The sequence below is a fragment of the Emys orbicularis genome, chromosome 1 (genome assembly GCF_028017835.1).
Source record: "Emys orbicularis isolate rEmyOrb1 chromosome 1, rEmyOrb1.hap1, whole genome shotgun sequence".
Classification (NCBI taxonomy): Eukaryota; Metazoa; Chordata; order Testudines; family Emydidae; genus Emys; species Emys orbicularis.
Genome location: NC_088683.1, coordinates 250,982,791 through 251,010,651, shown reverse-complemented (window position 1 = coordinate 251,010,651; position 27,861 = coordinate 250,982,791). Strand labels below are relative to the sequence as shown.

General features: G+C 43.8%; 1 protein-coding gene across 1 annotated transcript; it reads right to left on the bottom strand.

The window, feature by feature from the left end:
* Positions 1–1,618: 1,618 nt before the first annotated feature.
* IL18RAP (interleukin 18 receptor accessory protein) lies at positions 1,619–27,861 on the bottom strand. Its single transcript, XM_065397562.1, has 10 exons — positions 27,792–27,861; positions 24,388–24,658; positions 21,952–22,126; positions 20,109–20,283; positions 19,155–19,223; positions 18,752–18,875; positions 11,540–11,694; positions 10,983–11,120; positions 7,551–7,721; positions 1,619–1,968 (listed from the first exon to the last, which is right to left on the bottom strand). The coding sequence occupies exons 1-10, from the start codon at positions 27,859–27,861 to the stop codon at positions 1,619–1,621; spliced, it is 1,698 nt and encodes a 565-aa protein (XP_065253634.1).

The window sequence follows — 27,861 nt, the reverse complement described above, 5'->3', positions numbered from 1 at the left end:
TGTGATAATAGGGATGTTGGTATGTGGCCTTATTGGCACAGCTGCTGAGCACCCAGAGCTCCCACCAACTTCAGTGGGTGTGCAGCACTTCTGGAAATCAAGTCAATGGTGTATACTGTACATATCTGTGTGAGTGAAAGGTTTCCAAGCTAGTAGAATGCTCTTTCCCCCATTCCAAGAATCACCAGGATGCCTGGGTTCAATCCCCTAAGAAAATAGTATCCTATTAGAACCACTGAATTTCAACTTGTCTCCCCTCTTGTTCAATGCATATATGGGGCTGCTGTGGTACAGGCTGCAGTACGTTCATTATGCTGTTGACACCCAGATCTATAGTTGTCAGGCTGTCCATGTCTGCGTGAGACCAGGGCATGATGAGAGCAAGCAGACTGAAGCAAAATTCAGACAAAGTAAGGTGATGCTGGCAGGGGGAAGCAACTGGAAGACACTCTGGGGGATCCTCAACATTCAGGATGTAACTTCTCTCCATTCTATGGGTGAGGAGAACCTCAAATCTGTCATCCCAACACAGGGCCGGCTCCAGGCACCAGCTTGTCAAGCAGGTGCTTGGGGCGGCCACTCCGGAGAGGGGTGGCACGTCCAGCTATTCGGTGGCAATTCGGCGGACGGTCCCTCACTCCGGTTTGGAGCGAAGGACCTCCCGCCGAATTGCCGCCACAGATCATGATCGCAGCTTTTTTTTTTTTTTTGGCTGCTTGGGGCGGCCTAAACCCTGGAGCCGGCCCTGTCCCAACATAGCCATGTGAGGGGATCCTTGCAGAGTTTTCCTCTCCACAGGCCCTCTCTCATGGATTTTTCCCACAGAAAAGAACAATCTGGGCTAAGAATTTTAGGGCTGCTCCCTCTGGACTGCATAGGAAAAGTTCCATTAAAAAAGAATCCAAAGGAATTTTGCAATTTTAATTTTTCAAGAAAAATAGAAAAGCAAACATCAAATGAAAACACAATGCAATGAGCAAGACATTCAAACTGGGGTATTGTTATTATCAACAGCAGGGCAAAAGAACACAAACAAAAAAGTCCAGGGTTGGTGTTTCAAAAATGCTCAAACTTGGCTTATCTCTGTTCCCACTAAAATCCATGGGAGTTTTACCAATGACTTAATGACAGCAGAACTAGGCAAATACAATGAAAATCCCATCCGTATTTCTTTATGCTTTTAATTCCTTTCACACAGGAAAGCCTGTGTACACAGTGCATATTAGTTAGAAATAGAATTATGATATTATTATTAATTACATAGTTGCACTGTAAGCTCTCTATTGTCTTAGGTTTATACACCATCTACTACAATGGGGCCCAAATTCTCACTGGGGTTTCTGGCTACAATTTTGCTGAAAATAATAAATATTAAATATAATAATAAAAGAAAAACATATCATATCACAGCTGCATCCAGTCCCGCTTGCTTCTACTGAAGACTTTAGGGTTGTCACATTATAGGAGGTTTTTTTCACTTTATGTTAGAGTGAGCTATCAATGAGACAAAAGATGATGAGCTCTTAAATTTGTGGTCAGGTGGTAGCAGATACAGGAAGTTCCTTTACAATCACCTCACCCAGCGGCCTTTCTGCTATTGATAACCACGCTAAATAACCTATGAGAAAAAAACTTTAGACTGTTTTTTCCCTAGCCCCCTGGTATTTTTCACTGGCATGTGATACCGCATATATTTCCAGAATTGTTTGTTTGGTGAGTTAGAGTTAGAAGATTTCCAGGTAACCACTGGTAAAATTTTAAGAGCTTTCTTCACTATTGGAGGTAAAGACTCTGGCTCTTGGAACGACTTGTATTTAATTAAAATCAGTTTTATCATGTTATCTTCTAAAGCACAGTTCACTGCTGCCTGCAGTTCAAAGATGCTGGGTCCATTGACATAGCCAGGACTCAAGATAATTATAGCTCGCCTGCTTTGTTGAATAGCTGTTACGATATCATCAGTGTAAGCTGAAAAAGAAGTAATGATTAGTACTAGCTTACACTTTGAGCTTTTCAGCCACAGGCACCGAAAACATTTTAAAAAATTTAATATATAATCATGTTAACAACCATGTAAATGCAGCCACCATTGGAGTAAAATGCAACAACTACACACAACAGCACATAGCAATGTCCCTTACATCATGAGAAGAAGAGAATACAACTGTAACCACAGGAGCATTTAGAAAGCCATTACCCAATTAATTTGGCAATGACACCTGGGCTAACATCTTCATTCTTCTGATAAGTGCAGTTAAAGATCTGGCTGAGTGCCCCTTCTGGATGCTCTCCAGACTGCTGTACCGGGATCCCAATGCTGAATCCCACATACTCTTAGCTTGCTAGGGCTGGACAGAATGTAGGTACTGTCCCTGGCTTTGGGCCTCTAAGGAACGCACCCCCTCATGGCAGTGGGGACCTCACAGTCCAATGGCCTAGGCCCTGAAACTAGTGCCTCCCCAGCTGTTCTTGAACTTTCCCCAGGATCCCACTGAAGGTGTGAGCCTTCTGGTTTACGCTTTTCCTCTTCAAGGGTATGCATGGAAGACAATGGACACACACACACACACACATGGTCTTAGCACAGCATTCTAAACACAGTTTTCTCCTTATGTAGCATGAAAGATAAATGGATCTACACAAAATAATAAACATACGTAAACATAGTTTTCCTGCCTCAGTTTCTACACTACTCTGGAGAGTTCTTTGAGCATACACCAGAGCCCTCTAAGGAGTCCAGGATGTTTCACCTCCCCGCCCCCCTACCCAACCTCCTGCACATGGCTTCTCATCCAGAACATGGAGGCCTAGTCTCACTTCTCCTCATCTCCCTCTAAAATAGCTGCTGAGATACCCTCTTTTATAATCTCCAGCCTTTATCAGGTGATTTCCTGATCAGCCTCATCAGGTGATCAAAATCCCCTACCAGGTGACCTATTACATCATTATCAGTCCACCTGCACAGACCGGTTCTTTTGGGCAGGAGTCAGTCTATTGTCTAAGGTGGTGCCATGTCAATGGGAGAGCACTTAAGTTAATGACCCTTTGTTCTTAGCCCTGTGCTGCTAAACCTTGGAGGTCCAACATGGAGGTAAAAGAACAACCGAGAAGGCAAAGAAACCCCTCATTCAAAATTAAATCTGCAGTCTGACAGATACACAAAAAGAGCTCCTGACTCCAGACAGAATTCATAAGTTGTACATAGACAGGTTCCCCAAATTGCCACAGGTGCCATGGGCTCTGCAGTGACTACAAGGAGTGATACAATTTTTTTTTGACAGAAAATGTATTTTTATACAGGGAAAAATTCAATTTTGCTGAAATTTTTCAATTTTCCATCAGCAAAATAGAAACAAAATATTTTGTGTAAAACCAAATTAAAACAGTTTTGGTTTGTTGAACCAAATCAAAATGTTTTCTTTTGGGTCAGTTCAAAATTAAACTGTGTCCACCTGAGCTGCCACAGTGACTCATAGAAGGTGAAGTTCAGGTGACTCGTACTCCTCTTCTCCCCTCTGGCCTCAGCTTTCTAGAAGACTACATCTCCCACGATGAAAGATGGTCTCCCGTTTGGTTGAACCAATGTGATGTATCATGGGAATTATGTGACCATGGTGCATCATGCCAGTCCATCCAAAGAGTCTGGCCCTTAGAGGAGAAAAGATGCATTTGGTACTTGAACTAGAACTCCACTGAGATCTGGGGGACACTTAGTAATGTCTCACCAAGCCAATAGGAAATGTTTCAATTCAGTTCAACAAACCAAGAAAAATATTTTGATTTAGAAATGTTGACATGACAAAATGTTTTGAAATTTCCAAATAAAAATTTCTGAATTTTCCCTTCTGCAAAAAAAATTGATATTTCATCCTGCTTCCCACATGACAGAAAACCCAGTTTTCAACCAGCATCCACTAACGCTATGCTGGGGCATTAGTTCAGTTCTGCCCCAAAGGGAAGAGTTTTACTGATTTACTGATTCAACAACACCACTTACTTCAGCACCTTGGTGATTTCCCTGGGAGGTCTCCCATTCACGTACTGACTAAACACAAGCCTGTTTAACTTGTCAGAGCTAATGAGTGCACAATTAGAAGTGAAGTAGTAGCACACATCTAGGAGATACTTAGAATGGCTGTTTTCCCCAAAAAGTTGCTTTAAAAGGGTATGTTTTCATTACAGTTAACCTAATTATTTATTAATCCAAATTAATCCTATAAATGGTCCCATTCTACTACTTATACTTAATCCCACCTCAGCACAGGGGGATGAACTAGATGACTTCCTGATGTCCTATGTCTAGGATTATGTGATTCTATTATTCTACTTATTAGAGGTATTTTATTCTACTGCTTTGTGATGCATGGGAGATCTCCGCAGATGAATATTTTCTCCACTTCCCTTTGACATTGGGAGATATCTTAATTAACATAAGAGAAAGTTGTGGTGATGTTTAAAAGAACGTGACAGAATATATAAAGTTGTGTTAGGCTGTGTCTACACTGCCACCTTCAGTGCTAAAACTTTAGCCGTTCAGGGGTGTGAAAAAACACCCCCCTGAGTGACAAAAGTTTTAGTGCTGAAAAGCGCCAGTATAGACAGCGCTTTAGCGCCGGGAGGCGCGCTCCCAGAGATAAAGCTACCACCGCTCATTTGGGGTGGGTTTTTTTTAAATCGCTGAGAGAGCTCTCCCCTGGCGATAAAGCATGTCTACACTGCCCACGTCACAGTGCTGCTGCAGCCGTGCTGTAACATGGGCAGTGTAGACATACCCTTAGTCCCCTGCTTCACTTGGGGGATTCTGGAAGGTTCTAGAAACTTCTAGCCAGCTCTTGAAGCATAGGTGACTTATGCCTGATGATACTGGGGGGGGACACAATTTAAAGGGAGGGCCACGTGACCACCCCATGGGTGGCCCCTGGAGGAACCTTCCAGCCCCATCCCTCTAGGCCTGGGCAGCCAGTCCCGCCTGGTCCTGGGAGGCTGGGGCCACAGGAGGGGGAGCACATTCCCCTGAACTGGGTCCACCAGCCCCCGGCTGACTCACAGCACCAGTGTCTCCCCAGAGCTCCCATGACCTTGTGGACACCTCAGCAGGGGAAGGGGCACAGGCAACACCCCTAACTCAGGTTGGGCAGTGGGAGCCTGCTCCCAGCGCCTTCCGCAGCAACCCCCCACTCTGTGCCCAGCCGAGGCCACCGCGCTCTCCCTGCCCCACCCGAGCTCCATCCTTCTCCTGCTTCGCCTCCCATCTGGCACTTCCAGCTCACTTGGCCCCTCCTGCCGGCAGCCAGGCCTGCCTGGGCAGGGTGGAGCCGTTTCTCATGCTGGCTGACTCTGCTCAGGGTCACTCCCTTTGTGCAGCTCAGCGCTTATCTGCGAGAGACCCTAGCTGAGGAGGTGGCCCCTCCACTCCCCATCCGGGCCCAGGTGCCGGGGACAGGGGCCAAGTGAGCTGGAGTCCCCCCACTCCTCCGGCTCGCTCCACCCCTGTCCCCGGCAGCTGGGCTCTGGCTGGGAGCCAGCCTCTGTCACTTTTGCAGCCAGGCTCTCTCGCAGACATCGACCCTGAGCGGAGTCAGCCAGCTCTTCATGTACTCATATACATTTATGCCTATGTCTGTAATTTTCACTCCATGCATCTGAAGAAGTGGGGTTCTTACCACTTCTTATTATGCACAAATAAATCTGTTAGTCTTTAAGGTGCCACTGGACTCCTTGTTGTTTTTGTGGATACAGACTAACACGGCTACCCCTCTGATACTTGCCAGCATGAGAAGCGGCTCTGTCCCCCGTCCTCAGCTCCCCGCCGAGGCCCAGCTGCAGGGAGGGAGGAGCCAAGCGAGCTGGAAGTGCCAGGCAGGGAGGCACAGCAGGAGGAGGGCAGAGCCACCATCCCCGAGCATTAGGCTGAACAGAGCAAGCCCTGTAAGGGCAGCTTGGCACTTGCCAAAATCTGGGAGGGCACTTGATCCCACATCCCCTCCCTATGCGTCACCGAGGTTTGAAGTTATGAATTTGTTGGGAGCGGAAAAATGGGACCTGTGAATTACTGTGCATTGGTTCTATATAAAGAAAACCTACCCTTGAAAAATGCCAGAACAAGTCATCTGAAGATTTGAAACACTGTCTAGGCAAATGATTTTTCCCATTTAGTTTAACTATAAATAGAATTTAGGTACCTATAGAATTTAGGTAGGATTTTTTTTAAAGCTACTTACAGTGGGCCTAATTCATCAATGAGTTGTGTCTGCCAATGTCGGTGCCAATGAGTTTGACCCAGTATTTCTGCGCTAATTTTATTTTTTATTGAAAAAAGGGGCATCCGACAGATAGCAAAACATACTTAATACATGCTAAGAAAATGTTTAATGTGGATTAATGAGTAATATAAGTAAATTGCAATATGAATGTGGAGGGGACATTCCTCTGACATTCTGGTATAGAAATAGATAGAGGTTTTAATAAAAGCTGGTTGAAAAACAGAATTTCTGTTCCACAGCAAATTCCGAGATTTCAAAATTTCGTTTAATCCCAAATGAGGATGGAATATCAAAATCTTGAATTTTTTTGTGCAATGAAATATTCCAAAATATTTTATTTTGTCTTTATATTGTGATTTTTATATTATGTAAAATAAAAGTCTACACATTTTGACTTTTACAAATTATAATATAATAGAAAAGGTAAAGAGAAAGTCAAAATGCACTGTTTCAACCTTACTAAAATGAAACATTGAAATAATTTCCCATTGAAAATCAATCAAACGTTTTGATTTAATCTAATCAGCATTTTCCAGTGGGAAACTGTTCCATTGGAAAATTTATGACAAGCTACAAAAATGCTTATACAAAAAGTATATTAGTCCTTTAAGAATGCTGAAAAAGAACTTTGCCCCAACCTAATATGTCCTCAGTGACGACACTGAAGTTCTGTGTGAATGGGATATCTTAGGCCATGTCTACATGTACAGAGAGATCTCCCATCAACATAACCCCCACCCCCAAACGTGTGTGCAGCATAAACTATGATGGCAGAGGGAGATTCGGGGGTTGTGGGACCCTGGGCCAGAGCAAATGGGGGCCCCTCTCCACTCCTTCCGCCTGCAGTCCCCCCCACCTCCCTGCCCGGCACTCTTGCCGGGAGCAAGGTCGGGGCGTGGGGGCTTCCCCTGTTCCTCGGCAGGAGCTCCGGGCGGGCAGGGACACCCGAATTGGCCCGGACCCCTGGGCATGGGCCCCATTGGCCCAGTGGCTAATCCACCACTATATGACGGTGGGAGAAGCTCTCCTGCCGATTTAGCACTGCGCACACTAGCACTTATGTCAGTGTAACTTTTGTCACTTGGGGGGTCGAATATTCTTGCCAACATAGGCAGTAGTGTAGACATAACCTTAGACTCTAGGGGTTGTGACTTAGTGAGATGAGCAGAAGCTCCATGACCAAATCACATGGTTGGCATTTTTGATGAATAAGGCTTTTGAAAATTAAAATCTATTGGAGCGAAGGGTTGTCTATTGATGTTTTCCACATATCAGGTGGGACCTTACCTCCTCCTGGAAGAATGTCCCTTTCAAGGAGACACAGTTTGTATCCGTATTTGTTTTCCAACATCTCTGGAAGGACCTCCAGGGCAAACTGTTCCTCATTAAGAAAAGTGGAATCACTTTCAAAGGAGTGTTGTTTTGCATAGGACACAAATGCATCAAATTCTTTGGAATCTAAAAGAAAATACAATTTAAAATGTGCAGATCATCTAATCTAATTAAGGTATTTCTGAAGTACCTATCGCCTTTAATTTAATGTAATGGTAAATTCTCATTGTAGTCAGTATATAAATATTTTATTTACCTGAATACACTTGATTAATAGCAAACAATTGTCAAATCATGTAGTGGAGTCAGTCAGTAATTCAAGCTCAGGCCTGCTTCTCCATTACCTTGCAACTTTTGTAGACATTCATTTTGTACTCAAGATGAAAAGCAGTGGAAAATCAGGCCCTTTGCTTCATTTCAGAAAGCATGCAGAAAACAAGTAATATCCTTTGCTGCATGACCAGCTGAAGATCTGGCCCTCTCATTTATATCAGATCAAAGGGTGCGGCTACTCAAGAAAAATGTGGCATTTCCAATGCACAAGCTGCTTCTAAAATGCTGTGCATTTTATTGCAAGTAAAAACCCATCTCTCTTACACACCATGTTGTCATAAAAACACATGCATTATTTAATACAATCCTAGAAAAATCCACGTGTTGTTATAAATAGAGATGAGGGAAAGATGCAAAGTTCAGGTCAGGATCCAAACACCACCTCAAACTTTGGAGCCGTCCACTTCTTGAGTTCTGGTTCTGTCCCATTAAAGGAATAGATCCGAGCTGTGGATTTCAAATCCAGATCCAAATTTTCCCAGACTTTGAGCAGAAAGTTTGGGTCCAGGGTTCTAGTTTGGACCCATCTTTGGCTACACAATGCATACCCCGATATATTTTTGTTTTTTAAATAAAAATGTAACACGTATTTCCATTTTAAAAACAAACTTTTGCGGGGGGTTAACAGTTGAACAGGTTAATGACTAAATATAGACAAGGACGTAATGGATGCTGGGGACAGCTGGGGAGAGCTGTGAACAGGCTGTCTTGCCTAGTACTCAGAGCAAAAGTACTGGATAGGGGCTCACTTCTGCAAGATGGTGGCTTCACTGAAGTCTATGGAACTACTCACATGCTTAAAATTAAACATGCACTTACCTGCTTTACTGAATTGAGGCAAGAGTGCTCAGCATCTTGCAATACCCAGCCCTATAAGAACGATTATCAATACTAACCTGTAATTAGGTGATAGTTCCTTATGTGATCTTGAACAGGTCATTTGTCCTACGTGACTAGAAAACTATATGTGCATGCTTGTGTATGTCCCCATCTAAGTTTAGCATGTTCAAAAACTTAGGTCCCAGAACGTGTGCATCAAAAAAAAATGTAGGTATGCAAATTTCAACTCGCAGATTTGGAGGTTGAGTTGTGGTCCCTTTACACTAGAAAACAAGTAATATCCTTTGCACTAGAAGTTTGCATTTCCTCATTTCACCAGTGGAGGTCACTGTCGCCATAGTATAAACCACCGCTTCTCATAATTATTGGTGGTGGTGATGGTGGTATTGTTATGGTAGCCATTGAGGTCAGGGCCACATTGTGTTAGGCTATGTCTACACTTGCCATTTAAAGCGCAAAAAGTCCCTTTTTTGTGCTAAAACCGTGGGAGCCTCTACATTAGTTAATGACTTTTTGCATGAAACTCAGATGTTTCACCACAGAAAGAAAACCACCTTCACGAGAGGCATACTGATCTTTCCGCTGTTTTTTTTTTTTTTTTGTGCTGTTGTGAAAATGAAGACACATTCTACCCATGTAAACACCTTTGGGCCTCCGGAGGATATCCCACAGTTCCAAAAGTGACCACTCTGGCCAGCCTCTCTGCTGCTCTGACACCAGGTAAAGGGACGTCCGCCCCTCCCCCTGTAAGCCCCTGGAAGTTTGAAATTCCCTTTCCCTTTGCTTATAGATGTGGCGGGGAAAGCAGCCAGATGAAATCAGGGTTTTTTTAAAAAAATGCCACAAAATAAACAAGGAAGTAATGGGGCTGCTGGGACATGAAACAGTGCATCACAGGGCAGTAAGCAGGGACCCAGAATGCCTTCCCCTCACCTCCCCTTCCCACAAGACCTATCGAGAGAGCTGCACTGTGGGATAACTGCCCTATAGCGCTGCTCTCATCGGCGATGGAAGTGCTGCTAGTGTAAACACTCTCTGACGCCTGAGGAATTAAGTGGGTACACAAACCAGCGCTTTTCTTTCACCGGTTCCCTATCACCGGTAAAACTTACAGTGCAAAAACTCTGCAAGTGTAGACATACCCTTAGACATGCTACAAACAGTCTCTGGGCCAAAGAGCTTACAGTCTAAGTGGACAAGACAAACAAAGAGTTGATGCTGCTTTACCTCTTCAGGAATGATCTGGCTTAACACCTCTTTATCCCAGGGATCATCTAGAGAAACCTCCAGGGGACTTTCCAGAGCCCTCATGAAAACTTTGTCACCAAACTAAATGGGGGATTAGGTGATTTCCCAAATCACCCTGGCCAGACGTGACTTATCACTGGGCTCACCAATACACTTTCTGAAGAGCAATTTCTTTTTAAATATAGCAGCTTGCATCAAGGGCCAGGTGTGGTTCAGAAAAGTCTTACAGGTAGAAACCACCAGACTCCTCCACCCCCTGCACCTCACATTAGATTTGTAAGCACTTTGGGGTAGGGAAACTGCCATTTCCTATACATTTTTACAGAGCTTAGCACCTGGGAACCCCAACCTGGTAGAGACCTATGGGTGTTATTGCACTATTCATGAATAGAAGTTGATCACTATGATCAACATGTATTTTTTTAGGAAGAAAATATATAAATATTTCCAATAAGTGCCCGTATAAGTTGATTTGCCAAGTGATGTTGTCTCCCTCCTTGGTTATGTTTATGAAAAATCATGTTGATTAAATAGGAAAATAAATGATTATATATGTCTCCATTTCCTCACCCATCTCTCTGCAAGCACATGCACCTCTAGTCTACAGATTTTATCACAGATTAAGGGAGAAATTGTTGTGGGAACTTCTTGGATTCCTGGTTTACATGGTTTTTCCTAACCTCTGTCTCCTATTCTGATATTCCCTGGCTAAATTACTGCTATTGTAAATTGCTCATTATAAGACTTCAGTCAGTAAATATGTACTGCCCCATGTGTTCCGGCTTCTCTAAGATCCTGAATCAAAGACCACTGAAGTCAGTGAAAAGTCAACTATTGGCTTAAGAAGCCTTTGGATTAGGCCCTAATGTGATTGAAGACATTAAAGTATTGTCATTTGCAATATCTGTTAACCATTTAGAAAACTTAAAGTAAAATAACAGTCTATCATGGTTCTATTTTTCTTACCCCCTATAGTTTCGTCCTTGGCCAAGTAATTTCTATACATCAGCACTATTTCGATCCAATGCTGGTAAACAAAAGCACTGCCCACCAGGAGTCCAACTAGAACTGCAATCGCACCATATAATATGAATTTGAAAAGTGCTGTTAAAACAAAATTATTGCTGTTAAAATTCAGTGTTTCCATAATAATACTGACATTTACAAGAAATGCTAATACCAGGGATGGGGACTAAACTGACGGACAAGATTCACTCCTGCCTGCCTCCCAAACTTTAAGGAAGTTTGGAACTGGATCCAAGTCCAATTCTGAACATTGTGACTCAGGCCTAGCATGGGAATTCAAGAGAATAGATAGTGTCTTGTTGACAGTGTAAAAAGCAGATCTGTGCTGGAACGCAGAGCAATTCTAGTAGTTTTCAAACAAAACCTTTTCCGTTCAGTTTCAAGGAACCCCTCTAACTTATTGAAAAGTAGAGGGCAGTGATGACCACAAGCATATTAGTGACAGTGATCAAAACATATCTCATTATGAGGAATAGCCAGACAACTTCTGGATTTACCTCTTTCCTTCCTTTTTAGCTTGAGCACTCCTGTCGAGTTCCCCACAGAATTCTGAGCAAAGCAGATGAAGTTGCTGTTCAGGTCCCTTTCAGTAACTTCCTTGAGTGTGGCAACATGAACAAATGATTTGCCTTCAAGTTCTTCTACACGAATCCTAAACAAAAAAACACGCCTATCATCCAAAAGCCCATGATTGTACAAATAAAGAGATGTTAACATTCTTGTCATTCACTTGTGATATCTGTGAAGGAGTAGGAGTATTTTTAGGCATCCTGTTTTTGCCTTATTTTCCCCTATATGCTCCATTGTTACCCAGTGGGTGGAAAAGGATTGTTTGCTCTCAGGGCAGGCTAAGAGATGTGGGTCTAGGGTATGGCTTAGCAGTCTGAGGGCTTGTCTACACTACCGGCCGGATCAACAGGCAGCGATCGATCCAGCGGGGGTTGATTTTTCGTATCTAGTATAGACGCGATAATCAACCGCCAATCACTCTAGTGTCAACTCCGGTACTCCACCTCAACAAGAAGCGCAAGGGGAATCGACGACACACCGCAGTGAAGACACCACAGTAAGTAGATCTAAGTATGTCGACTTCAGCTACGTTATTCACAGAGCTGAAGTTGCGTAACTTAGATCGATTCCCCCTCCTCCCTCCCCGCCCCCACCCCCGTAATGTAAACCAGCCCTGAGGCTTGGTCCCCATAGCAGTGGAACATTTGAAAAGACAATGGCAAATCCAATTGCTCAGACATAGACACCTAGCAACCATCGACCCAGAGAGATTTGGATTTCCCCACCTCTCAGCAGGGAGGTTGAGCAACATTCCGCAGCAGAGAGCAAAGGACTGGAGAAGTGTGAAGTGGGGGAATTAGCAGTGGCTGCTGGAAGTATTCAGGGCTCTTCCCAGGAGTGAGATGAAAGAGGTCAGACAGAGCTTAAACCAAGAGGTTCATTACAGCTTGGCTGGGCTCTGGGCTAACCAGAATGGACTATGCTTTAATTTTCCGTTCTCTATACTACCCTAAGGACTTCCTATGCTGCATTCCAGTTAACTAATAAACCCAACTGTTTTGACAACACATCTTGGTATCACTGCAAATGCTTGGTGAGGTGCATTAATCCCCGAAGAGTGTACAACTCTCCATCAGGAGTCTGTCTCAGTTGGACTTGCTGAATGGAGCTCATGGTGTGAAGCAGGAGCACCGAAAGCCCATAAGTCAGTCTAAGGAAGCAGTGAAGCCACATGGCTAACAAGGAGAAGGAGTGGGACCCACGGGGGTCTGGCATACTGAAGGGGTTTCTCCTAGAGACTGTTACAAAGCTGGGGGCATAGCACCAATCCTGTGGATCCATGACAATGTCGCAAAAGAAAAATGATGTCCTTGTATGAAAGTTCAATTTGGTTCTGATCTCATAGTAAGGCCTGGTCTACACTGGGGGAGGGGGGAGGAAATCGATCTAAGTTACGCAACTTCAGCTACATGAATAACGTAGCTGAAGTCGATGTACTTAGATCTACTTACCGTGGTGTCTTCACTGCAGTAAGTCGACGGCTGACGCTCTCCTGTTGACTCCGCCTGCGCCTCTCGCCCTGGTGGAGTACCGGAGTTGACGGGAGAGCGCTTGGCGGTTGATTTATCACGTCTAGACTGGACACGATAAATTGACCCCCGCTGGATCAATTGCGGCCTGTCGATCCAGCAGGTAATGTAGACAAGCCCTAAGATACTAATGCCCACAGACAGCACAATAAAATGCTCTTGATCAGTCCTCAGACCTCAATTTAGCAAAGTACTTAAACACACACCTAACTTTAAACGCATGCTTAGTTCCATTGACATGTACTTAAAGTTAGGTACCTACATAAGTACATAGCTGAATTGCAGCCTTAAAAATCAGACTCTATAGCAGTGGCAAGGGACCTTGCTCTGAAAGATCTTAAAATAATTTCATGCTAGCAAAATTCTCAGGTACTGCAAGACACTAGGAATTTGCAGAATCATATCCCATATCTCATGGTCATTTCCCAACCACCAGCTGAGGTCATCTGAACAAAGCAGTGTGAAAACTAGTGAGGTTTGCTTTATAGAATTTCATTCATATTTTGGTTCAGACTATGTGGTGTCACACCTGAAGTTTCACTTAGCATTTCAGATGAAGTGACACTCATGTAATCCGCCAAGTTACACCTGATCACATGGTGAAATCATGCAATCATATTATTTTGACTCAAATCCATAAATCACACTTGATTTCCTTGAAAGTGGATCCCCATTTACCCAAAATTGAGCAGTGTTCCTAAATTTTTACAAATCTTTCAATACGCTTTGTCTGAGTTTCTAATGAATTCTGAAAAAGACAATGTTCATTATAACCATTTTGCACTACTCTGTTCAGAAGCTGATAACCTACTGATCTCTGTAATACCACACATGTGCCATTTATTATGGCTTTAATCATAATAAATCAAATTCATGCATGAAATATTGTAAATCTCTGTCCAGAGTTGTCTGTGTTGATACCATTTGTTTTATTCGTTCACTCTCTGTCATATAATAATAAATATATATCATTATAGATGACATTGGTAACACAGCCTAATATTAAGGTTGCACAACACTTTCTATTATAAGACCCTGTTTTCAGTTGCTTACAGCTTTGCCAAACTTTAACCATTGGGCAGAAATTTTCCATGCCAGATATCTGCCTGTTAAAAATTGGCTGGTGACTTTTACTTTGAGACACTCTTGCACTCCCATAGTTCAGACCAAGGATTTGAAATTTGGTCTTTGTGTTACCAATGTGCTTATTGCTGTTCCTATCAAAAACTACCCAAATTTGGCCAAGCTAGAAGTCTTTGAAAAAAAATCTCAGTTTGCACAAACTCTAAGAAACCTCTATTGAGCATATCAGCTAAAATCTGCAACCATTCTGTCCTCAGTGAGCACGCTTCATCCTGCTTGTGACCAGACTGCACGTGCCATTCCCACAGAGTGATTGTGGATGCTCTATCCCAGAGATGCAGAGGCAAAGCCAGACCTTCTCTAGAATTGCTGCTCCCAGATGCTGGGATGATGCCAGGCACTGCAACTGAGAGAAGGGAGCCTGTCTTTCTTGTGCTCTCAATGATTCTCCTTGCTGGTGCCTAAGCAGCGTTCAGAAGGAAGCCTTCTGACTTGAATGCTGAGGGAACAAAAGCCAGACTGAAAGAGTAGATTTGGACAAGGAGCCTGGTCAGACCGGGAATGGGGAGGGGAAAAATTGTGACTGGGAGTTGGAGAGGTGGGCACTAGGATTGGGAACCAAGAGGTGCATACTGTGACTCAGACTCATGGAGGGAGGCTGGGACAGGTAACACAAGAAGACCGAGACTAGAAGCTGGAGAGGAAGCTGGAACTGGGAGCAACCCAGTGAAGGACACCCAGTGAGGGAAATGTGAGGGGCAGCAGGGAGCCAGTTGACAGATAAGGGGGGAGGGGGACACTGAGATTGGATGAGGATCTGGGGGGACAATGGGACTAGCTGCACAAGGAGACTGGAACCGGGCACCGCGGGGGTGGGAATGGGGTTGTGCAGGGGAAAGAAAGTTCTAATGAGGAGCCACGGTGCAAGGGTAAAACTGAAACTGGCTGGGCAAAGAGACTGGGACAAGAAACTAGGGACAGGGTGGGGAGGGAAGCAGAGACTGAGATTGGATGAGGAGCCCCTGGGATTGGTTGCCAGGAGGTGGGGAGGGGAGAGAGAGATTGAACAAGGAGCTGGGGGAGGAGGGGAAATAGGACTAGCAGAGCAAGGAGATTGGGATTGGAAGTGTGTGTGGGAGGAAGAGACTGGCATCTGGGGGGGAGAATGAGGCTTGGTCTACACTAACCCCCCAAGTCGAACTAAGGTACGCAAATTCAGTTACGTGAATAACGTAGCTGAATTCGACATACCTTAGTTCGAACTTACCGCGGTTCAGACGCGGTCCACACGCGGCAGGCAGCCTCCCCGTCGACTCCGCGGTACTCCTCTCGCTGAGCTGGAGTGCCGCAGTCGACGGCGAGCACTTCCTGGTTCGACTTATCGCGTCCAGACCAGACGCGATAAGTCGAACCCAGAACTTCAATCCCCAGCCGCCAAACTAGCGGCTGGGTGTAGACCAGCCCTGAGAATCTGATGGGGAACCCAGAGTGGGAAAATAGGACTGGCTGGGCAAGGATACTGGGACTGGGACAAGGAGACAGGGACAGAGAAGAGACAGGACCAGGACAAGCTGGCTGGGATAGAGTGGACAGGATTAAGCTTGGGGGAAAACAAGCAGAAGAGTCTTTAACTACTCTCCTCTGGACCCTGGAATGGAACCCAAGATTTCTGAGTTTCACTAGTCCTCTGCTGTCTGCAAATATCTGTGAAATCCACTGGCAAAGTGTGCATCTCATTTCCCTCTAGTGCTGGTCCACATAGACAATGACAACCTACTACTGCTTTCAGGTATTCCATTAGCTCAAGTGGCGGAGGTGTGTGTGGTGGATCTAAAAGTTCCAACCATGCTGATGTCCCACGTAGGCATCAATATGATGCCATATTGTGGGATTTCTGTTTTTTCACTTTTTTTTTAAACCTAGGACAGGGGTCGACAACCTCTGGCACGCGGCTCGCCAGGGTAAGCACCCTGGTGGGCCGTGCCGGTTTGTTTACCTACCACATCCACAGGTTCGGCCAATCGCAGCTCCCACTGGCCGTGGTTTGCCGCTCCAGGCGAATGGGGGCTATGGGAAGCAGCGCAGGCTGAGGGATGTGCTGGCCGCAGCTTCCAGCAGTCCCCATTGGCCTGGAACGGCGAACCGCAGCCAGTGGGAGCCGCGATCGACTGAACCTGCCGACGCGGCAGGTAAACAAACTGGCCCGGCCCGCCAGGGTGCTTACATGCACGCACCCACATGCACACAGACACACACACAAATGTTAAAAGAACATTAAGGTTGAAAAGCCAAGCATTCAAAAGTTAATACCCAAATTAAGGTCTCCCGTGCAATCTTAATTCAGTCCCCCTGTGAATATGAATTATGATACAGTCTTTAATGGCATGATCACATACTATTTTTTCCAAATGACCCCTGTCTCATTCAGTGCTCAGGATGGACCTGCTCTGTGGATTAACCAGGGTTGTGTAGTAAAGGAGACCGTTGTCTGTAGGACCCCTGCTTCATTTGTTGCAGAATTCAAAGGTATGTAGTGACTGAAGCAGGGGATTGCAAGAAGAGAAAGGAGGGTCTGATGGTCAAGATAGTTGAATGCTGCCATGAGAAATTGGATTCGTCTCTGCATCTGTCACAGAGTTCCTGTGTGATGCAGGGCAAGTCGCTCAAACCAAACTTTTCACAGGTGGTCACTAATTGTGTCTCTCTCATTTTCTGGGTGCCGGATTTGCACTTGGAGCTGCAACTGAAGTCAATGGGAGCTGTGCCTACATATAAAGCTTTATGTAAAGCTATATATTATTTGAACATATACAGTGCTATATAATGCTAAGTAATCTGAAAAATCAAGTTGTGGGTGTCTCAAATTGGGCAGCCAAAATTAGTGGACACTTTTGAGCTTAACTTCTCTGTGCCTCAATTCCCATTTGTAAAATGAGGATAATACTAGGGGCTGTGAAGACAAATACGTTGCTTGTGACTCTATAAAGATGGGAGCTATAGAAAAGCCCAGAAAGAGATTGATCATTTTTTCTTTAGAGCAGGGTTTGCACAGGGAGGGTGCAAGGATGTTTCGTGCCCTAGGCGAAACTTCCACCTTGCGCCCGCCCCCCCCCCCCGCCCCCCGAGCCCTGTGGCAGCTCTCCGCCCTAAGGCGCCCCCCCCCCCCGCGGTAGCTCCCTCCCCCCGCCCTGAGGCGCCCCCACCCCCGCGGCAGCTCCCCCTGGCCCGGGGAGCCATGCGGCAGCTCCCCGCCCCAGCTCACCTCTGCTCCGCCTCCTCCCCGAGCATGCCATCGCCGCTCCACTTCTCCCATCTCCCAGGTTTGTGGCGCCAATCAGCTGTTTGGTGCCGCAAGCCTGGGAGGGAGAGAAGCAGAGCGGGGCGGTGTGCTCAGGGGAGGAGGCGGAGCAGAGGAGAGCTGGGGCGGGGAGCGGTTCCCCTGCGTGCCGCCCCCCCCCTTACTTGCTGCAGGCGGCCCTCCCCGCGCCCCCTGCCCCAGCTCCCTCCACCTAAATGCCGACGACGACCAGGGAGGCCGAAGATCCGGCCGCCGCCGAAGGACCCGAAATGCCGCCCCCCAAATGCTAGTGCCCTAGGCAACTGCCTAGGTCGCCTAATGGGTTGCACCGGCCTTGGGTTTGCATAATGTGCAGTAAACAAGGCCTAGGGCCACCTCAGTATGAAGAGAAACAAATTATTGAACAGCTTCTCATTAATTGAGCACCATCTATTCCAGGGGTCGGCAACCTTTCAAAAGTGGTGTGCCGAGTCTTCATTTCTTCACTCTAATTTAAGGTTTCGTGTGCCAGTAATACATTTTAACGTTTTTAGAAGGTCTCTTTCTATAAGTCTATAATATATAACTAAACTATTGTTGTATGTAAAGTAAATAAGGTTTTTTAAATGTTTAAGAAGCTTCATTTAAAATTAAATTAAAATGCAGAGGCCCCCGGACTGTTGGCCAGGACCCGGGCAGTGTGAGTGTCACTGAAAATCAGCTGGCATGCCGCCTTTGGCACGCGTGCCATAGGTTGTCTACCCCGATCTATTCTGTGCACTGAGCAAGGCAGGGTTCTGTGGACGAAATACTATGTGAGCATTTAATTAAAGACTGTATTTCTGTATATTAATACATATGCAAAAGGGGGTGGAATTAGAATTGCATGAGCAACCTAACCCTGGTACTTGCTAAATTTTCAGTGCTTCACTGTAGAACCATAATGTTCTTTTAACATACTTTTTTGTATGTAATTATATATACACATACATATATTCATACATACATAGTAGCGTGTTAATGTGTATTATATATATTAGAAAGAACATGTGTGTGTCACACACATTAGTATGTAATATGTGTGTCTAAAAATCCTCAGTGGACTTTTCTTACATTATCTGATACTCTGTTAGAGATCTTCCAGTGACTCCAGGTAAGAAGACAGTACATTAAAGTAGATATTGAAGACTCGACATTTGTAACCAACATTTGTAGCTGGGTTTTTCTGTTTGGTTGGTTTTTCCCCTTACCGTGTTGGCTTCTGCAAAAGTGGCTCACTTTTACTTTCTTTGTTGTCTCTGTACCAAGTTATCATGGGCAAAAAATCCCTTTCAAAGCCAAAAAATACTTTGCATTCAATTGTAAGAGGTTTTCCTGTGAAAAGGAAACAGAGAAACACTGTTTACAAAAGTCACTGGAAAGTCTTTCTCCTAATTAATATGGGAAAGTGGTTGCTGGGTTGAGATGCATTTTTTCCCCTTTGATGCCAACAAAGGCATACACTGTCTCAGTTTTTGACCTAATCCATACAAAACATTGGACCTAAGATCCATACATGTCTTTAAACTGGTTTCTTTCATCCAGTAAAATGTCAATACTCCATTAAATTGTAATTCCAGGCCAGAAAAAGAACCACAAAAAATTCCCGCTTACCAACTTCTACTTCAAGGGTCTTCACGCCACTGGGAGACAAGATGTTTGGGGTGTGGACAGTGTTTCGTGCTGCAATACAAAATAAAAAATAAAATAACTGATAAGACTATATTATGTGTAGTGAAAAGGCTGCTATAGTGTCTTAGGTTATGGTAAACTCAAAATGGAATCAGCTCTGATAAGGTTATTAATTATTCTAGGTTACAGACAGTCTATTACAGGGGTTGGCAACGTTCGGCACGCGGCTCGCCAGGGTAAGCACCCTGGCGGGCCGGGCCAGTTTTATTTACCTGCTGACGCGGCAGGTTCGGCCGATCGCGGCCCCCACTGGCCGCGGTTCGCCATCCCGGGCCAATGGGGGCGGCGAGAAGCGGCGCGCGCAAGCAATGTGCTGGCCGCGGCTTCCCGCCACCCCCATTGGCCTGTGGGGGCCGCGATCGGCCGAACCTGCCGTGTCAGCAGGTAAATAAAACTGGCCCGGCCCGCCAGGGTGCTTACCCTGGCGAGCCGCGTGCCGAACGTTGCCGACCTCTGCTCTATTATATGTTATTACTGAACATTTAACATTCCACCCAAAGCCCACTGAAGTCAATGGCAATCTCTCTATTGACTTTAATGGACTTGGGATGAGGACTTTAATGATGTTTAGCCGGATGGCCTGTCTGAACAGTCCTAACATATAGTCATTTTGTAAGTGGGGCCTCAGGCTATCAGGCCAAGGGTTCACTGCATTGTGGAGGGAGAAGGAGACCCACTAAAGGTTTCTGAAGCAACAGCCGGAGAAGCAGGAATAGAACCAGGAGAGGACAGCATTGTCAATGTGAGAGAGGACAAGATTTTCAGAATGTGAGCACAAAGAAAAACAGTGCTGGGGAGGAAAGAGACACTAATTTACTATGGAAAATAAGTTGTTACTACAGATATTTTATTATTCTGAGTTCATATGTTACTTACCAATGATTTTTACTCTAACTACTCGTCTCATTGTCCACTGGATGCTGTTGTCAAATACAATGTAATCACATACATAAATACCAGCATCTTGCTCATAGATACGATGCAAGAGGATTTTATCATCCGTAAGTTTTAGACCTTCTCTAATCTCCTGAAACATTACTCGAATTCCATTCTAACAAAAAGAAAGGAAAATGAAGCAATTAGATGGGGGGTTTTCTTTGCTACTAATTAAATTCTCTTTTAAAATCTTAGAGTGGAATTGTCAAGAGAGCTGAATGCAGACCTAACTCTGTTCCCATTGAAGTCAATAGCGGTGTCTGTTATACCATGAGTCTCACAAGATTTGGTGTTGGGGGTGGGGATGGCAGGGCTGTGTGTGTTTGTTTGCTTTGCAAGCCCTAGCTTCTGAAGGCAGCTGAGTACATGAGAATCTTAGCTTTCATATTTTTAAAAAAAGCAAATTGCTAATACTCATGACTGCGGCGAAAATTCTGCAAATATGAATGAAGTGGGACCTGAAGACTTAGAAACCAGAAGCCAAATAAAAGGAAAACTGTTTTTTTCTTTTCATACGTTCTGATTTTTAAATAAATCTCATGATTGCTTGAGGTCTGACTTATGAATTTTGAATGCTTGGGGTTGGCAATACTGCTATTGCTTTCACTATGAGCACAGAGCAATACCGAATGCTTTTGAAAATTCCAGACATTCTTAACGTCTTAAATATACACACATCCTCTAGAATGATTAAAGATTTTCACTAAATGCCAATCAAATGCCCATTAGAGTAAATGGAAGGACTCTCATTGACTTCAAAGGGTTTTGGATCAGGTCTTAAATGAACAGAGTAAGGAAATTCAAAGTTCATGCAGAAAGAAACCAGAAAAGAAAATTTGCCATAGAAGTTGTACATCTTTTACAGGAAATTCAAAAGTCACTTTGGCTACAGAAATGGTTCTAGTCTTGGTTGAACATATAGTTAGTGCTGTAACACTAGATGGTATAAATGCATAGTTAGGTACAGTATATCAAGAGTTATTCCTGTATAGCAGGTAAGTCTATTTAGGAAATTGACTAGACTTCATACTTGGTATTATCTGAATGCCAAGAAATCTCAAAATAGTAATTTCCATTTATTGACCTTTTTTAACCTTATACAGAACTGATCCATTTTTTTAAACTGTGTGAAAAAGAAAGAACATCCCTTTCTTGTCTGCCAAATTTTAGCTTGGAGCCAATTTTATGGCCATTATAAGTAAAGCTTGTCAGAAATTTTTCACCAAATCATTTTTCAATAAAATGCCATTTTCATCTCTAAAGAAACTTTTTGAAAAACGCCAATTTTGATGAAATTTCATTTAGAAAATAAACGAAGCATTTTTACATTTTAAAAATGGAACATTTTGATGTTTCGTTTTGAAATAACTTTTGAAAATGAAATCTTTATATATTTTAATTTATAAAAATGTTTTTTTAAAGTTTTAAAGGGTTAAAATCAGAATGGAATGCTTCAATTTTATTGAAACAAAATGTTTTGATCCAGCAGAAATTTTTGTTTTAATTTATTTTGTTTCATGGGAAGTTTAGAATTCTTTGGTTTTGTTCCATTTTGGAACCATTTTTTTTCTCCAAATCATGAAATTTCCCACAAAATAGAAAATCCATTTCCATCTCAGCTCTAATTAAAAGCCTCTAAAATATTCCCCCTCAGGGAGTTGTGCACAATTTGCATTTGCTTCAGTAAAAGTTGTGGGCAAATGTGTAAGCGTGCAGAATTTAGCCTAAAATTGTAACAGCATTGATTTTATTTCGCACAGAATTGGAACAGAGTGACTGTTACCTTGTACCATGTCACTGGTGACCTTTGTAAATGATTGTAACAGTGTATCCCAGGACAAGAAATTGAATGTCCTTGTTCAATGAGAAGAGACAGCTCATTTCTGCCATTATCCGAACAATTTGCATTGTTCTTCGCTTGAACCTTTATGATGTTTGAGAGACATGGGATTTCTTCCCTGTACAGCAAAGAAAAGAAACCAAGGTCAAGTGAAAACAATCAAACATATCAGACCAAAGGAAGAGTTTAGTGGCATGGAGGTTTTTAAGGCAGGTTAGACAAACTTCTGTCAGGGATAGTCTAGGTATACTTAATCATGTCTTAGTGCAGAGGGATGGAGTAGATGATCCCTTGACCTTCCAGGCGACCAGCTTGGCTAAACAGTGAAATCCTTGCTGAACTTAAACGCAAAAAAGAAGCTTACAAGAAGTGGAAGATTGGACAAATGACCAGGGAGGAGTATAAAACTATTGCTCAGGCATGCAGGAATGAAATCAGGAAGGCCAAATCACACTTGGAGTTGCAGCTAGCAAGAGATGTTAAGAGTAACAAGAAAGGTTTCTTCAGGTATGTTAGCAACAAGAAGAAAGTCAAGGAAAGTGTGGGCCCCTTACTGAATGTGGGAGGCAACCTAGTGACCGAGGATGTGGAAAAAGCTAATGTACTCAATGATTTTTTTGCCTCTGTCTTCACAAACAAGGTCAGCTCCCAGACTGCTGCACTGGGCAGCACAATATGGGGAGAAGGTGACCAGCCCTATGTGGAGAAAGAAGTGGTTCGGGACTATTTAGAAAAACTGGATGTGCACAAGTCCATGGGGCCGGATGCGCTGCATCCGAGGGTGCTAAAGGAGTTGGCGGATGAGATTGCAGAGCCATTAGCCATTATTTTTGAAAACTCATGGCGATCGGGGGAGGTCCCGGATGACTGGAAAAAGGCTAATGTAGTGCCCATCTTTAAAAAAGGGAAGAAGGAGGATCCGGGGAACTACAGGCCAGTCAGCCTCACCTCAGTCCCTGGAAAAATCATGGAACAGGTCCTCAAGGAATCAATTATGAAACACTTAGAGGAGAGGAAAGTGATCAGGAACAGTCAGCATGGATTCACCAAAGGGAAGTCGTGCCTGACTAACCTAATTGCCTTCTATGATGAGATAACTGGCTCTGTGGATGAGGGGAAAGCAGTGGATGTGTTATTCCTTGACTTTAGCAAAGCTTTTGACACAGTCTCCCACAGTATTCTTGCCGCCAAGTTAAAGAAATATGGGCTGGATGAATGGACTGTAAGGTGGATAGAAAGCTGGCTAGATCGTCGGGCTCAACGGGTAGTGATCAATGGCTCCATGTCTAGTTGGCAGCCGGTTTCAAGCGGAGTGCCCCAAGGGTCGGTCCTGGGGCCGGTTTTGTTTAATATCTTTATTAATGATCTGGAGGATGGTGTGGACTGCACTCTCAGCAAGTTTGCAGATGACACTAAACTAGGAGGCGTGGTAGATACACTAGAGGGTAGGGATCGGATACAGAGGGACCTAGACAAATTAGAGGATTGGGCCAAAAAAAACCTGATGAGGTTCAACAAGGATAAGTGCAGAGTCCTGCACTTAGGAAGGAAGAATCCCATGCACTGCTACAGACTAGGGACCGAATGGCTAGGTAGCAGTTCTGCAGAAAAGGACCTAGGGGTCACAGTGGACGAGAAGCTGGATATGAGTCAACAGTGTGCTCTTGTTGCCAAGAAGGCTAACGGCATTTTGGGCTGTATAAGTAGGGGCATTGCCAGCAGATCGAGGGACGTGATCGTTCCCCTTTATTCGACATTGGTGAGGCCTCATCTGGAATACTGTGTCCAATTTTGGGCCCCACACTACAAGAAGGATGTGGAAAAATTGGAAAGAGTCCAGCGGAGGGCAACAAAAATGATTAGGGGTCTGGAGCACATGACTTATGAGGAGAGGCTGAGGGAACTGGGATTGTTTAGTCTCCAGAAGAGAAGAATGAGGGGGGATTTGATAGCAGCCTTCAACTACCTGAAGGGAGGTTCCAAAGAGGATGGAGTTCGGCTGTTCTCAGTGGTGGCAGATGACAGAACAAGGAGCAATGGTCTCAAGTTGCAGTGGGGGAGGTCCAGGTTGGATATTAGGAAACACTATTTCACTAGGAGGGTGGTGAAGCACTGGAATGCGTTACCTAGGGAGGTGGTGGAGTCTCCTTCCTTGGAGGTTTTTAAGGCCCGGCTTGACAAAGCCCTGGCTGGGATGATTTAGTTGGGAATTGGTCCTGCTTTGAGCAGGGGGTTGGACTAGATGACCTCTTGAGGTCCCTTCCAACCCTGATATTCTATGATTCTATGATTCTATGATTCTTTATTTGCATAATTCTAAGATTTTCAGCTATCAGTGAAAGTATACATCAAGGAAGGCTTTTTGACACACTGACATACCTTATCATACAGATATATACTCCAGAAGCATTAATCCCTATCGGTCTAAACCAAAGTGCATTCCCTTCCTGAGTGGGGTTAGTGCTTTCATTGCTGATAATCTTCACTGGTTCTCCATCTTTTTGTTGCCAGAACCACAGCACTTTACTTGTATAGAGAAATGAGTTGTTGTACATGTGGGTACGGTGTTGGGATGGCAAAACACATTCCAAGATAAACTCCTCATCAGTAATTGCATGATAAATCCTTTCAGGTCCTTTATAAAGACACTCTGAAAGACAGGCAACAAACATATCAGTGCAATCTGACATGAATATAGCATAGATTTCATTATATTTAGAGAGAGAGAGAGAGGAAAATGGCCAAGATTTTTAACATGATTGGTGATTTGGGGTATATTTTAGGAGGTGCCTTAAAGGGCCTGTAAGCATATGACTCGCCGGCAGATGCACCCTCTCCCCCCACCCTCCACCCCGCTGGTTAAGTGTGGTGTAGCAGACTCTCCTCCTTTAGCACCTCCTGTGACAGCCATGCCAGTCATGCAGTGGTTTGCTTTTTCTTGCAACTCAGCACTCTGGCCGGTCACATATAGGTCCACCCCTTCTGGAGTAAAACCAGTAGTCCAACAACTGATAGTCCTTCAGTTTCACGTTGGATCGTCAGACCAACTCTGAACCCACCAGTCCTTGCACCTGGTATCAGGGAGTTTCAGTAGTCCTTACCTTACCCGTCTCAGGGGCATTTCTGCTCCATCTTCCTCAGTGGACTGATAGGGGAACCCAGCTTCTCCCTTTCCAGGGACCCTTAAACAAGCAGTCAAGGCCTGACTACACAGACCCCTTGCTGTCTCCCTGCACCACTTCTTACCTTACCCTGTCTTGGGACTTTGCCTCATCCTCTTCCCGGGCACCCAATATATCAAGGTTACACATGTCTACCTTACTTTAAGTCCCATGTGGGAGTGGAGCAGGAAGATTTTGCTTCTTCAGTTTCTCCAGCAGAATCGGTCTCTGTGTCTTCCCCTTGGCAACTGCCTTCCCCCTCTCTAGAGAGTGACTTTTTAACTGTTTAATGTCCTTAAGATCTTTTGGCTCCTAGTCTTTGCAGAACAAGTCTTATAATTTTGGATGGAGCCTGGAAGTAACATCGTCCCAGCTAATAGTTCAGACATTGTCTCTTAGCTTATGTCTACACTGAAAAAAAACCCAACCCATAGCAATGAGTCTCCGAGCTTGGTCTGTTGACTTGGGCTCATGGGGCTTGTACTACATGGCTAAAAATAGCAGTGTAGATGTCCCTGATCAGGCAGGAACCTGGGCTCTGAGAACCACCCAGACACGAAGTAGAGCTCTGTGTATCTCAAAAGCTTGTATCTTCTGCCAACAAAAGCTGGTCCAATAAAAGAGATTACCTCACCCACCTTGTCTCTCTAATATCCAGGGACCAACACAGCTACAACTACACTAGTCACTTTTGAAAATTTAGCCCAATAACAGTTAATAACTAAGTATAAATTAACAACGAGTGTCTGGGATTTATAGGTCTGATTCAGCTCCCACTGATACAAATAGACTTTCCATTGACTTTAATAGCAGTTGGATTGGGCTCTGAGGACCAAAAACTTTCAGTTTGTGTAAATTGGCATAGCTCCACTGACGACAATGCTGATTACACTAGCTGAGGATCCGGCTACATGTCTTTAAACACAAACTAATATGTTGCAGCTGTTTTGATTTTGCCTATGTACAGTAATAAATACAAAGTATTCCAAAGTCCAGGTCTTCGACAGGGTGGTGCTATCCTCTGCTGTAGACAGATTGTCATGAATAAATTGCCTAGGGATGGAATCTCCATCTCTGGAGATATTTAAGAGTAGGTTAGATAAATGTCTATCAGGGATGGTCTAGACAGTATTTGGTCCTGCCATGAGGGCAGGGGACTGGACTCGATGACCTCTCGAGGTCCCTTCCAGCCCTAGAATCTATGAATCTATGATTAAACTATAGACTTATCTCCAAGCATCCTAATTTTTATGGGTTTAATACAAGAGTTAATTTACATTAACTAAATTTCACTCCACATAGGAGGCATCCAGGAGATGTGGGTGGAGTGTTAGCTTAAAGAAAAAGAGTTTCATCCAAACTCTACTACTGAGTTAACTATATGATCTTGGGCAAGTTGTTTGTCTCGCTATATCTCAGTTTTCTCATTTGCAAAATGGATATAATAATATTCACCTATGTCGCAGCAATGCTAAGAAAACAGTGCTTTGAAACATCTTCATATCCTATTGTGAGAAGTGCTGAATACATGCAAAGTATTATCATTACGTTATCTGTATACTTATTTGATACCTTGCCATTGTCTTTAGATTGCATGTGTCAATGGCAGCCTTCTATATCCAACTGCTCTCAACAATCCACGTCCACACATTTTCCTTTGTCTCTTTGTTCTACCATATCAGAGGGACACCATTATCTCCACACAATTTATTGATTATTTTATATTCTTTTCCAGCTAATTCTGGTATTGAATCACTCTGGGTAATGGGCTATTGCAGTTACAGCTGGTTGGAGAACAGAATTTCCAGCCAGAGGGGAAATTTTCAAGTTTTCAGAAAAAATTAGTCCTGATTCCTGACAAAAAGTGAAAACCTTGAAATTTTTCACAGGACAAAAATTCCAAGCTTTTCTCAATTTCATTTTCTCCCTGCTGGCAGAAAGTGAAATTGACAAGAGCCTTCCAAGCAGACATTTTCCCATGGAAATTTTTGATTTTATGCAAAGGGCATTTTCCATCAGGATGATTTTCTGACAGAAAAGTCCCAAAAAGCTCCAATTGTAGTGCTCTATTTTTTTATGAAGCAATGTTTTAGCTTGGATGAAGATGTCAAAGGACTCACAGCAGGCACCTTGCAACTTTCCCAGCTGAAATTAATTAGAGCTCTGTGAAATTCCACTAATACATAGCACCATGAGGACCAATAAAATATAGGGCAAGGCAAAACAAAGTAATGAAAGGAGTTTTGGTGATGAGATTAAGAAAGAGGGAAAATCTATGGAGAGAAAGCCATCTATTCCTGATGTATTATTCAGTGGCGTTACAGCAGCAATTAATTTGTTCCATTATGCTCTCAAAATTCCAGTTTTTATTTTTCCATTATATTGAAAATGTCCATCTCCTTTCAGTGCTAACTCTGGGACTACGGATTTTGTATTTTATACAGTTCCAAGCACATCATCAGTGCTTAACCAAAAAAAATGCATACAAATTATAATTCATAAAAAGTCTTACACAGAATCAGTGAAAACTCATAAAATGATGATAGGATGTATATTGATATTAACCAGCCAATACAAATATTTTTTAAAACATTTCCAGTAAGACATGAAACAATCTCTTACCTGTCAGATTAAACTCTCTAACCTCTGCTCCTTTGATAAACAGTAGTAGGATCCAGCAAAAAGTAAACAT